Below are 14,046 nucleotides of genomic sequence, written 5' to 3' on the forward strand. Positions count from 1 at the left end.
TAATCTGACGACTCGAGTCCAGAATTTAGCCCCTCGAGCTCCGGATTACAGCGTCCCCTTCGGTTCCGTGTTTACAGTGGTACGTAATTGGGATTATCTCACCTGCGCCGGTAAGATAATCCTCGCGAACAATGGACATGCGCGCGTACACCTCGTGTACACAATGAGACTCTACTGTAATTTAGAGAACGCACACGCACACACAGGCACACACACACACGCACGCACACACAGGCGCACAAACACGCACACACACACCGGCAGCCTTCTCTGCAAGTGCGTAGGAAGTTCTTACACTTCGTAAGGAAGATTGGGTGGTCCTGACTCGTGTATTCGTGCGTAGGTGTAGCTCCTTTGAGAATTAGTCGACTGGCTTATAGTTCCTTGGACGCCTATGCAGTATATACGAAAGCCGATTGCTCCAGGTCTGTGTAAATGGAGGCCGCCCGATAATCAGCTACAGTCGCGACTGTAGACTAAGCCTCTCTTATATCTGTCGGAAAGTGGGTCGCCGCCCTAGATAAGACTATATTATATCGCCCGAAGTACGAACGCAGCCGACGTAATTAGCCTGCAGGGGCCGAATCAAGGAGCGCCGACAGCGCATCGTCGTTCCGTTCGCCGTCTTCGTGCGCGTGCTCATCCGTCGCCTGAGGCCCTGATCCAATCGAGCGCAGAATGCGTCGTGACCTCGAACTTATAGTCCCTGCGTATGCGTTTGTCCGTCTTCTAGTCTTTGAAGCGCTCTGAGATGGGGTGAAACAGTGTACTTCGGGGCTCGGTATGGGCAACATCAAACCCCGAGTCACCGATAAGGCTGGTTCACACATTTGTGTTTGAGATATGACCGACTGCGTTGAAAGCTCTTGTGAGTGCTTACGAAGAAAGAGCGCCACTGGCGCCATCGCTCGGGAAGCCCCGGAACTCTTCCGATCTACGTATACATTTACCCATTTTTACGCATCGTTTATTTTTATTTTTTTCTCCACATGGACTCGAAACAATTCTGATGGTGTTATAATAAGAAGCCATTTCTTGAAGATAGTTTGCCGACTTGATATCGCAAACACTGCAGAAAAATTTCGTACGCAGATCGGACGTGTTTCAGGTCTATCCTGATAGATGGCGCCAGTCTGTTCTCGGTGGTTGCTGAGCGTGTTCGTTCGTCGTAAGGGGTCGCAAGATGTTTAAACGCACTCGGTGACACTAAAACGCACACGTGTGAATTAGTGCCTGTACCATTACCGTGATCGGAAATATGTCGGATGTTATAATAGGGACTTTTAGCAAACCGTTACCGTGTTCCATGTACCTCACTACCGGAGCCTTCGAAGCATGGTTTTCAGCGCGCACGCCTGCGTGATACCGTCACCGAGGGGCGCGCGCTTAAAAGGCAAGCTTAAAGGCGCATTCCCACCGGCGATGTAAGCAGTCGCGCGATGCGACTAGATCGTATCGAAAAATAAGTTAGATGGTCACACCGGCGTGCGCGATGAGCGAGTCCAACGCCTTCATTGGCGAGTCGTTTCTCGAAAACTCGGGCTCCGAACGCCGTTGATTGGCTCAGCCGCTCCGCGACTAGACCGCATCGCAAAAAAGTCGGGTCGAGTAGCGACTGCTCAAATCGCGTCGCTTTTTGCCCGCGATGGTCGCTTTTGTGATGAAAGTTATCGCGCGACGAGATCGCATCGCCGGTGGTGCCGTGTGCAGAACACGGTAGCGGTTTGCTAAAAGTCCCTATTGTTGTGAACGAAGACCCGAGAGTCACTTTTCCGCAAAGCACTCGAAGAGCCGATCGTATACAGGCTCACCAAAGGAGTCCAGAGATCGAAGATTGTACCTGTTTTATGCGATGTGCTGTGGATGATGTCGCCAAAAAGTGTGTTTACTATACGAGCCCTTGCGCGATCTGCCAAACTTCCCTGACAACTCCAAAAATGGTATAGGAAAAAGAAAAATTTTCGGAGCAGAGAGGGGGAACGTGGTTCAAACGTTTGCCTGCCACTAGGGCGACACGGACACGCTGCAAACGTGTTTCATAACTAAACAAAAGAAAAACTTATTCACGGTGAAAACTGACAACTCGTCTCAGAAGCTGTCGTCAACTTTCGAGAGACTTCGCGGTTGCATGTCGAAAACTAGGGTCCGCACAACACGAGAGCAGCGGGTGAACGAAGAATCCGGGTGTACGACGTACTTTCGGTTTTACAGTTGGCGGCGGTAGACAGGCACTCGGCTTGGAACAGCTGGTTTAGAAAACCCCGGAGACCGGGTTGTAAAGCGGAAACTCTTCAAAATATGTGCAGGCACAGCGGTGGCTCCCCGATTTTACCTAATGCTTGGGGTTCCATGTTTTTGGGGGTTCATTTTCACTCAAAATCAGGCATATATAATTTTTTTTTTTTTTGGTGGGGGGGGGGGGGGGGGGGTATTTTTTTCCACAGATTCGGTGCCTATCTTCGGTGTCGGACAAAAATCGGCGTTTATCATCGGGGCTTGTGTTGAAGAAAACTCGGCCGTGGGATTCTTTAAAAGGGAATGTGAAACTTTTTTTTTTTTTTTTTTTATAAAAGGATACTTAAAATATTATACACCGATATAACACATCTGGCACCTATTGTAGATATGCAATCAGATATCAAATATCTTTACTAGAACCCGAGTTATGGCAGATCGGTTAATTTGATTAGGTCATTTGTTGCGGGTAGTTAGATAAAAATTATTCGTAAATTATCTAAATTTTTAATGCAACTGCATTCGCAAAGGTGTAATTTGTGCGGTGATGCTATTTTAGATCTCACCTGAGAGGATTTATGTTACTAAAAAAAAACGATTGTAATTACAGCCTAAAAGACATGCTTTCTCGTTATCTAAGAAAGTGATTAATTGGACAGAACTCTTTAGTTGGAAGACTATAAAAAAGGCATCCCCGCACAGCTCCATTCTTCCCGATTAAAATCGGCATCAAACGTGTTAATATTGTCCAAGACAAACTTCAGAAAACGCCTGTAAGGCATCGGTACTTGTGAAAAAAGTGTGAAGGGAGAAAAAAAAAGCCCTGAAGTATATATGTGTATTTCTACAGCATGTTAATAGAAAATTAAGACTTCATATGTTTTCTTTCGTATTTAAAAATTAGATAGAGCAATAATAGTTTGCACAGAGCTGAGTGGGTAGGTCTAAACATCAAAAAAGGCATTTTCTAAAAAAAAGGAAAAGACTTTTCATTAACTTTTTACCATTTAAAGGCCAGCTTCCCTCCATAAAAGCAGACGACTCGACTCGAGATTCTGCAAGGCAGAAGATCCTCCTCACCATGGGGGAGGAGAAAGCGGGCAACGGTGGACAGGGTAAAAGAGGGGACAAGTGGAAGCGAGGGAAAAGTGGAAAGCGCGAACTGGTCGTCGGTGTTTAAGCTCCAAGGAAAATGGGCGTTACCCGAATGCGTGGAATCGTCTCGGTATCGATAAGAGAAAGAAACGAGAGGACGGGTGATAGTTCCCAAAGAATGCAGCAACCTCGCACAGTTCGGTGCGGGCTGTGTTCCGAATAACACAAAATAAAGCTCCAGTTAAAGGTTTCTCGCCTTGAAGGTTTTTCACCATCAAGGACAGCTCCGATTCGTTTTTTTTTTTTTTTTTTCGGTTTTGTCGAATTTGATAAAACCGGCTCGGCGGCTAATTTTCGGGGTTCTTCGATGTATCCCGAAAACACGGAACCGGCTATGTTCAACTGTAGACGTTATGCTTTCAGTGATGTGATTGTTGCGACATTCGAGTCATATATACTGCGCCAAAGGCTGCTACATCCTGGTTCACATTTCGCCAAGATGTGAGAAATGTTCGCCAACATTGCGCCTAAATGGGATTTCAGTTTCCCCACGCTGAAACTAATACTCGTCGCTTCGAATAACTAATATCTAATAATAAAACTTTTAATTGTCGCCTCTAATAACGTACCGCTCGATTTGACGTCTTCGGATTGAACACTAAGGGCTGGTCTCCATGGGGCGAATTACAGACATGTACAAGTTACTAAAAAAAAGTAATTAAGTTAAGTTACTGAGTATTGACCTTAAAAGTAATTTGAGTATAGTAGAAATTACTCAAATGGAAAGTAATTGAGAAAATTACTAATTACCTTAAAAAAGTAGCGAATTACTTTTGAAGTTACTTTTATATACTTTTTTATGGTAAGAAGAAAGTACATAAGTTTTGATCCGTTAGCGAAATTGTGCTAGCCAAATATGGATCGGATTGTTTTTTCAAAGAAATGCTGTAATAGCTGGTTCTGCTCCTGCGTGCCTAATTGTTTTGTACTTTCCTATTTGTTTGGTCAATGATGTACTGTAAATGCGTCATTTCTACTTTGATGTTTAGCACTATCTGAGCTTGATTTTTAGACAGCACAGACCTGTGTCTGTGTTGTCCACTTTTTTCTTCTCCTTTTTGTCCTACGTCTCGGGTTTTACAATGTTGAGTGTTTTATTGTTTACATTGTTGCGTGAAGTACATCTAAAAAGTACTTGGAGCATTGTACAAAGTGAGTTAGAGGTTATGTACTCCAATTAAAGTAGTAAGTACACTGGGTGCGATGTACTTGAAATAACGTACCATAAATACAATCTATTTCAAGGCAAAGTACCAGTAGTTTTAACAGAAGCTTTCACGATGCCCTTTCATTCCCAATACAGTGTTTTTTTAACTGGTACGCATTGCTCCAGAGGTAATCGGAGGTGCTTCAGTTTTTTTACGGAAATGGCAGCAAATATTGTATAAAGTCAGGTCGCCATAGTCTAGTTTTTTTACTCTTGCTGAAGAGGCGTGGACACACTCAACTTATGAACCACTTATTTGTGTCGGTCTTATAGCCGCTTTAGTTAACTCAGAGAAATGACGAGATGACGTCTCGAAAGAGCGCGTTTTCACACGATGACACGCCATTTTTTTCAATTCTGGGAATGTACATTGAATTGGGGAGTTTTACTTTCCTCGGAAAGTGCAGGTACATGCCCAGAGAATATACTTTAAGTAAAGTACAAGTTTTCTAAACAGTGGTACTTTAAGTACCATGTACTTCAAGTACTTCGAAACACTGCTTGTTTATATATACTTTTTTTTTTTTTTTTTTTTTTGTATGAAAACGTTGGGGTAATGTTTAAGGTTTCTCGAACGATCTTGAAATCTTTGAAGATCTGCATATCCTATGTTTTGGGAGGAAAGGCAACGCAAAAAGGCCCCCTTTGCATTGCCCTTTGGCATGCGATTCTTCGAGTACAGCAAAAACTACGGGAGCACCAGATGAGCTTCAGAGCGAGTGCTGCATTTTGTTACCTCCTTTGACTGAGGATGCAGTGTGTGCAACTCCTGTAGTGGACGAGAGTTTCTACGTTGGGAAGAAGCGGGAACCACCCCTTTCTTCGAATGGGTCAAGTCTCCTTCAGCTTCGGGACACAAAGAAACGCCAGTCTTCGGCGCTAATCCCGCAGTTATTCGGCCTCTTGCGTCGTACCTGTTCGCTCCCCGCGCTTCGTAGCAGTGTTGTTGCAGAAGAAGGGGCTCGGGCAAATTTTGGGGGGTTTCAGACTCTCCGATCCTTTTTCTTCCCCCAGCTCCCTTTCCTACGCCACATGCTTCCCCCTCTTTGGAAATATCAGCTGATCTTCCAAGATCTTATCTGTTTTATGCAGGAACGTTTGTTGATAGGCAAAACAACCACTAGAATTCAAATGTAATTTGTAATTTGAGTAGAAGTTACTCAGAAAAAGTAATTAAAGTAAACTACTAATTACCGAAATAAAAATGTAATTGAAAGTTACTAAACTACCCAGAAAAGTAGTTAAACTACAGTAACTTGAGTGGAGTAGTTGAACTTTGTACAAGTCTGGGCGAATATGCCGGGAGAAATGACGAATTTTGTCCGGCAGAGTTTGCTCTGTGCCTGGTGTCACCACATTGGCTGCTACGTCGCGCGCAAAGTTCGTCAGATATTTGTCGCATGATTTGCTCTATAGAGTTCAGCCCTAAACAGTACTTCAAAAGTTCCGCAATATTCCGTGGATCGTTTTCGCCGTCCCGCAACGCCCTCCGCAACCCGCTACTATACCCGGAACTCTACGGCCAAGGCCATCGGAGCACAGGCGCAGTAGAGGCTTCTTCGTTGCGGAGGGTTTAGCGGAGGGGGAAACACGGTTTACGAAAACTCCCTGTTGAGAAGTCCGTCTGGGTAAGATCGTCAGTGCCGTTGAGTGCGCTTCTCATTGCGCACCGGTGTGTTGGGGAAAAGCGACATCTGCGGAGTCTGCTTCGCGATCCCACGAAACGCGCTTCGCCGCAGAGCTTCCGTTGTGCTTCTGTCGTGTGGGTGGTGGTGAGTGGCTGCACGTGGGTAGGAAGGTAAAATAATAAATAAAATAAGTGTATTTTAGTTAAACAAGTCTACGGAAGAAAGTGAACAAGTATTCGCAATTGAAGTAATTCTAATAGGAATTTATGCATGTGCTCCAAAACTTTTTTTTTTTGCCGCTGCTGTTTTAAATATTGTTCTAAAATGACTCAGGTTCATCACGTGACTCTACTCCGCACGAACTTCTTGTGTCTTGTTTTCTGACCAGATTTATTTTAATCGTCTGTGTGTGTGTCTTTGCTGAGGACGTGGTTCCATGGTCTCGCATTATTTGGTATGAATTTTCGTAGAGTGGTGTTAGCGCTTGAGCTGCAGCTGCCGCTCTCCTTAAGACCTCCATCAATTAATTAATAGTGTTTCGTAAGTTCTAATTGAATTGTGTCGTGTGCACGTTTAGACAAGGGAAAATTTGTCTCAGTGAACGTCTGGTGGCAGATAAGCAATTTAGCCAGTGCTGTACAGCCGCTAGCCTGGGTTCTTTAACGTGCACCACGCAGTAGTAATACACGACCGCACGCCGGTACGAAGCAGCTCATCCAGATCGAAACGGGTAGGGGTGGGAATTGCATCCAAAAAAACTTAATGTTAATAAAAAAAAAAAATTGTAATTTTTTTTTTTTTTTTTTTGAGTGTTACGATGTCTAACGCGAACCCAACTTGCCCATACTATCACATTTTCATCCTCAGAGACAGCGACCCTTTATCATCCATTCATCACCGCGAGCCGGTCTGAATACTAAAACGCGTGTCGCTTACTCTGCCCGTACCTTCGGATCACTGCGCCGAACCGCTCAAGACGCCGCTGAAGATAGTGGAGATAGTTTTTTTTTTTTCCTCCCGAACATTGGAACTAAGCCTTCCCCACGTAACGCCTCATCGTACCAACTGCGGGGAGATTTGCATGGGGAAGCAAATCTTCTCGCACACAAAGTGCATATACACGAGCGAGCAGTGAGAGTTGTCACGGCGCTGCGCGCGCTCCGACAACAGCGACGACGACAACAACAACAAACAAAGCCTGCATCCTTTGCTTGCCACGAGCTCTGCGCGACACACACACACAGATACACGCATACGAACGCGAGTGCACCATAAAACTCCAAGATGTAAACAATCCGGAGAAGGAGAAACACAAAAATAGAAGAATCTTCTTAGCAGCGTCAAGCGCGCTACTAAGGATTTGGATTTGGTCGGTTGGTCGCCCCGCGCTCTGCCCGAGTGCACGCAAAGTATACCGAGTTCTTCGGGAAATGCAGCGTGCAGACGTGAGCGGAATACGAAGTTTCCGCGACTGGGAGGAAGGTAGAAAAGTAGCTCTCCGTTGTCTCGAGATGTGTGTGTGTGCGTAGAGTCGTTCTGAGAACGCGACTGTCGCCTCACGGTGAAGCGCGCATGGACGCTACGAACTGTCAGAGCCAATCCGGTGCCGTGTGGGCGTTGCGCATTGCTGTAACGCGTACCGCGTTACATCCAGCAATGCGCGACGCCCGCAACGACGTAACTGGAACGCGTTACTTCTTTTTTTTCAATAACGTATACTTAGTTTCATACTTAGTATGGAACGCTGTCAAAGCTATACAGGTGCGAGTGTGTGTAAATGATTTCCGAGATCAAACCCCACGCTGGCGCCAGCAGTTTTGACAGCGTTGTATATACGAAGTACGATACAGGGTATAGTAAAGTACTCGTTAGATTCTAAAATGACCAACGAGAAAAGTACAAATTTTGTTACTATTTTGTGGTATTATCTATGGATACACCGACTCGTTATTTTCGGTTAAAATTAGTTACATTTCCGGTCCCTTTAAAAGGCCGTTGCGCCAGCGGACCCTCGCTGTATCCTACAAATTTAATTAAAAAAGGATTATAAAAAGATCACGAAATCATTTTGTTACCGTTTAGTTCTTGTTAGAGTTTGTATCCACGGCTCGTCGCTGCCAAATAATAATTATAATAGTAATGATCAAATCCAAAGCGACGCGCAACGTTCGTTGGAATTCGTAAGTAGCGGTAATTCTATTTCGTTACATTTTCAGAACGGTAACGGATCTCAGTAACGCGTTAGGATTTGACGAACTAACAACTAACGCTATTTTCTCGCTTATTTTATGGAACGGGCACGCAGTGCGCGCAGTCACGCGATTCAAACGCAACGTTTCGATTGGCTGGAACTTCATCGTAAGTTAACACGGGAACATACGCGCCAGCACCCGTGCCGAGTGTACCGTACCTTCTCAACGGAATTGGGACGAACAGAAAAAAAGTATTTGCGACTGTTTTTCTTCTTTTTTTCCCCGTCAAATTGCGCCGACTCGTGCCGTCGGATTTTCTCGAGTAGACCCGTAAATGGGGACGACGTCTCGGTGCTTGTTGTTGACAAAGAATATGCGGCTGTCGTGTTCTTTTATTTATTTTTTTCAAGTTTTCAAGCTGTCGTCTGTCTGTTCGCCTCTAATTCGATTCAACTCTCGTCCGTGTTCATATGTTTGCCGAGGAATCGGTGGTCTTATGCCGCGAAGGAATCGATTTGCCGGAGTGTTTGGAAACGGGGGTCTGCGGAGTGTTGACAAATCATGCGCATAGCCGTCTCGAGAGTTCCGTCTATGTGACGTGTTGGGAGAAACCGCACGCATACGTGTGTGCGTAGCTTTTCGTTTGTCAGAAAGCGCGTGCGGACGAAGCATTCGGTACAGCTGCGCTTTCGCGTATGTACCGCAGAGAAGAACAGAAGCTGAAACACCCTTCTATGCATCTCTGAATTAACTACCAGTTTTTTTTTTTTTTGTTGTTTGAAAGAGTCAGCTAATTTCTAAATGTAGGTTTGATAATTATGAAATAACGGAAAAAGGCAGAAAAAAAAAAAAAAAAACAACGACAGATATGTGGGCGTACTCTCCATTGATGGCTGTCTGTTGCGAAAGAGAGTATAAAAAGTTAAGAGAAAAGTCTGAGAAGCACAAAGGTTAGAGCGCGACCGGACAGTTTCGCCTTTTTACCGCTAGATGTCGCAAGCCGCCGCCCGATTCTAAAGGTCCGAGTATTTTCATTCCTCCATTCATCTTACGCGTATGAAAGAAAAACGCGACACATCGCCTACATTTCACTTTCCGGCCAAAAACACTTTCCTTACTTTATTTATTTTTAATTTTACAATAGATAGAAAGAGGGAGATATACAGATACTTCGAGAGGAGAAAGTAAAATAGAACTAGAGCGCCCACGCCTGGGGCCACCAGGAGGGACTCATTTATCTCCTGTCACGATCCCACGGGAGTGAAAAAGCTTTCCCAAGCTTGACGCTGTGTGCACGCGAGCGGACGGTGCACCCCGTTCACGCCTAAGCTGACAGTGCAGTGCAAGCTACCTCAGACCAGCCGTACGTCTATGTTTCACCATGTGATCACGCTCCTGCCAATACCCACGCACAGAGGCGATGCCAGGTGATGAAAGGGAGGCGTTTGATTGGTCCGGCTAGCACGTAGCTTGCACCGCACTGTCAGGTCAGGGTGGATAGGAGTAGGGCCTAGCTGGCGTGCTGGGAGCCGAATGCCATCAACGCAGTTCCGTCCGCGCGCCCACCGCCACCTCGCCTGCTGTTTCCCAGCGCCTTCTTCGTGGTCTGGGGCTGTTTGGGCAGACGCAAAGTTAATTAAATACAAAAAAAGTTCGAAAGTTACTCGACCGGGAAGCCATTGTACAGAGTGCGACACAGCTAGCACAAAGAAGCGGTCGCCGTTTTGTACCGTTTTTCTGTGATAAATGAACGAGCCATTTATTAGAGCTAATCCATGCAGGTTGGTGCAACGTGGTGCCGTAAAATCGAACGTCGTCACTGCCTTGTTTACGTCTGGAACGCGAAGAAACGCCGATGTCCTGTTGGGGCTAACTGCACGAACACGTGGTGGTCTCCGTAGTTGGCGTGACGTCAGAAACATGGAGTGAAATCAGAAACAGAGCCGAACCCGATAACGTCGGAAACATGAATTGAACTTGGTGAAATCAGATACATTTGAGGCGAACTTGATGACGTCATAAACATGAGTTGACGACGTCACAAGCTCAACTCAATGAGATCATAGCCACGTGTTACCGGCGTCATAAAAACACAAGTTGGTGGCGTCAGAAACATTAAGTGAAATCAGAAACAGAGCTGATGACGTCCAAAGCATGAGCTGAACTCGGGTGAAATCAGATACATTTGAGGCGAACTTGATGACGTCATAAACATGAGTTGACGACGTCACAAACACAAGCTGTTGAGAAACAGGAATTGTTATAAGAAGTCCATTTTAGGGGGGAAAACCGACATTGATGTACATCATATATTGTGACTGAATTTTAAGATCTCGCATATACATGCACACATGCATGTCTGTCTCGAGCGGACGTTGGCACTTCGAATCGGCGACACCTACGTACATCACGCTTCGCTCGATGAATCCACCGCAGGTCATGTCCGTCCCGGTCACAGCGTTTCGATCTCGTTCGCGTTCTCTTCCTTCGGGTTGCGGCGGAGGAATTCCCACCCCGCCAACTTTCAATCTCGCGTCTGTCCCCCGTCCCGATCCGGCCACCGATTTCCTTCCGCGTGGTTTGCGTGTGTTTGCGTGTCTGTGGCGTTGGCGTCCACTCGCGCGCGAACGGGCGTGTCGCCCGGCAGCGGTGAAGCGATTCCATGACTGATCGGAGAGAGTTTTCGAGAGTTTCTTATTTTCCGCTTGTTTTATCTGCCTAGAGCTTGTGTGTCGCTCTTTTTTTTTTTCTTTTCCTTTTTTTCTTTCCCCTTTTCTTACCTATGGATCGGGCAGTCTAGTCGAAGTGGTTCGGATCGCGATCTTGGGTAGACCGATCGCTCTTTATATGATATCCTCCCTTCCGAACTTCGCTTCGGGTGATCTTATTACTATTTTTTTTTTCTTTTTTTCTTTTTACTCCTTCCCCATGCCTATATTATTTTCTAGCCCCTCTTCGTTTTGCCGGACTTCGCAGGGAGGCTCTCAACTTTGGGACGAGTTTGCTGAGATTGAGAAACGAACGTTTTCAACGCGGAAGAGAAGCGTCAACAAAGCTGCGGGTTTGGGAAGCGAGGTGGGGGGGGGGGGGGGGGGGGGGGGTCGGTGCACGTTATCAGGACTTGTCACGCAGGCGAAAAATGCGGAGTCACCGGTGTCACTGGCCCGTGGATGCATGCGCAGTGTCTGAGCTACTGAACATGTTCAGAAAGCGTTCTGCGGCCCAGTCGACAAATCATGGCAGCGCTCAGAAGGCGGCTATTCAATTGGTCTCGTAGTATACAGATACCTCTAGTCACAAATAATTTAAGAAACCCTGGGCGTGGCGAGTTAATAGTTACGTTTCTTAAACTGTCGGCGACGTGCAAGATACCCTTTCAGCGGCTGCTTCCACTACACCACTTTTGCGATGATCTGCTGATCACGATATGCTCGACGAATGAGGCCCGGCGTGGGTGGCGTAAACACTCACGTGTTTCTCGTGGTGGTGAAAACGCTCCTTGCTGTGCTTGTTGGACCGGTGTAGCTTCCTCCAGGTGTCGCTGCCTTCCAGAACGCTGTGAGCTTTCTTCTCGCCTCGGTGCTTCTGCGCGGACAGAGATGGAACGTGCGCAGTCGGGTCAGGAGCCATTTTGCGGAATGCATGGGCAGGTCAAGCACGACGTTTCCATAGTAGTGCGTCTCGCGTTAAGAACAGCGGGACAGGCTCGTCCCACAAAGCCCTTCACTCTTTCCACTTTAGCGGAGCGAACGCTGGAGAGAACGCGAGTGGAGAGGAGGAAACTACCAATCATGGCGAGCAGAGAGCTTTGTGGGAGGAGTCCTGCTGTCCTCAACCTGCAAAAGGCTATACGCTCAAAACGTTAATTGCTGGTCGTTGGCCGGATGCTGAACATTCGGGACGCACATTAACGACTTTTGCACCGAGGTACGCCCAAGGTTCTGAACTTTACTAAGAAATATAGCTGTTGTGCTCAAAATAAAATCTCGATTAAGAAAAAAAAAACTGCTCCTATTTTTATTATTTCATAGCTATAACTGTCAGTATTTCTGTGTCGTCAACTGCACACTGCCACAGATACAACTATCGTTGATTCTACCCACTGACACAACTACAGTTACACGTGCAAACAGCTATAGTATAGCTCCACCTCGAGCTTGACCTCTTCTAGTTGAAGGAAGCGTATCTGAGCTTAGCAAAGGCGTAAACTCTAAACAGCTGTATTGTAGAAAAGCGTGTTACACCGGTGACGCTTCAACCGTACGTAATACAATTCTGACTGACGCGCCAAAAAAAAAAAAGAGAAAAAAAGGCGATCGACAAAAGGGAGCGCGGGGAGAGCAAAAGCTGTTTGACAGTAGCAGCCTTGTTAGCGGTCCCCATCGAGCCATTCCATCGCGGCCCAGACAGCCGACTGCCCCCGCGGTATTAGCCGACGCGCACGGGCGCTTCTACAAAGCTCTTAATCGCGTACGCATCGCGACATTTTAATTGTACAGGCGCCGTCCCCCACGTCTTCATCAGAGACGACAAAAGGCGCACCGCAGGGTCATTAAGGTGCGCAGATTCAAATCGATCGTTGCATTATCAGCTTCCGATGGACCACCCTCTCCCCTCCCCCGCACATTTTTTTAACATTTTTTTTATACGTAATTTGCTTGTTGTGTATTGTTTTCGGGAGGCTATGTTCCGTTCACCCCTAAGCTGACAGTGCGGTGCAAGGTACATGCTCGTTGGATGAAGCGCACGTCTATCTCCTGCCACGCTCTCGCCCACGCCAACGCGCCGGGTCACGTGATGAAAGGGAGGCGGCTGATTGGTCCGGCGAGTGCGTAGCTCCCACCGCACTGTCACCGTAGGGGAGAAGGGAGTATAGGAACGCGCAGAAAACCGTAGGAAACATCCACACACGTAGTACGCATACAAAAGGAGAGCGTTACAATGAGAGCTGTATGGACGGAGAAATGTTCTATATATATCTATATATAAAGAAGACGTCTGTCGAGTCTTTTGTGCGAGGAAACAATGGTGGGGCGGCCTGTATTAACGTGTTCAGAGCGCATGTTTTGCGTGGAATAAATGGGCGGGCGGCGTTATCTTTGGGAAGTCATCTGTGCGTCCACGCGGGGAAAGGAAGCGGTCGCTTCTTTCTTGTCTTTTTTTCCTTTGCGCCTGTCTTTGAAGTTGGAAGACATTTTGCCGAGCTGCCAATCCCCTTTGACTTGAATGGCTTCGAGAATATTTGCGTCTTGGTTTATTTTGCCCGACGGCTCAAGGCGCTTTTCAGTGTCCATGGTCATCGTTAACACGGTCATTACTTATATGCTGTCGATATTTACCTGAAACTGATACAAGAACCTTTTTGCTTCTTTCCATTATATGTATAGCGCTTTAGTGGCCATGGTAATTTAATACTACCGATAGATTGTATGTTTAAAAAACAAATGATGTTATTCAGGGCGTTACTCAATGGCTGTACAAACAATAAAGACTTTTTTTTTTTTTTTTTTGTGCAATCACCATATTCTCGATTTTGTGCACTTTCCTACATTTGTCTTTTCGTTCATGGTATACACCTTTTCCGTTTACTCTTGTCGGCAGCCACCCGTGCGGATATCCGGTTTGGGCG

At 46.3% G+C, this 14,046-nt stretch overlaps 2 protein-coding genes across 3 annotated transcripts in view; one reads left to right on the forward strand and one right to left on the reverse strand.

The window, feature by feature from the left end:
* LOC8050504 (TBC1 domain family member 2B) overlaps window positions 1–14,046 on the forward strand; it is a 163,681-nt gene that overhangs the window by 65,598 nt on the left and 84,037 nt on the right. The window lies entirely within an intron of this gene.
* The window catches only part of LOC8050500, a 91,021-nt gene that overhangs the window by 9,246 nt on the left and 67,729 nt on the right, over window positions 1–14,046 (reverse strand). The window contains exon 2 of the mRNA XM_042289503.1: window positions 11,889–12,002. Within this exon, the coding sequence (XP_042145437.1) occupies window positions 11,889–12,002 (114 nt within the window). The remainder of the gene's footprint in view (window positions 1–11,888; window positions 12,003–14,046) is intronic.

The sequence above is a fragment of the Ixodes scapularis genome, unplaced genomic scaffold, assembly GCF_016920785.2.
Source record: "Ixodes scapularis isolate PalLabHiFi unplaced genomic scaffold, ASM1692078v2 PGA_scaffold12__126_contigs__length_90152505, whole genome shotgun sequence".
NCBI classification, from domain to species: domain Eukaryota; kingdom Metazoa; phylum Arthropoda; class Arachnida; order Ixodida; family Ixodidae; genus Ixodes; species Ixodes scapularis.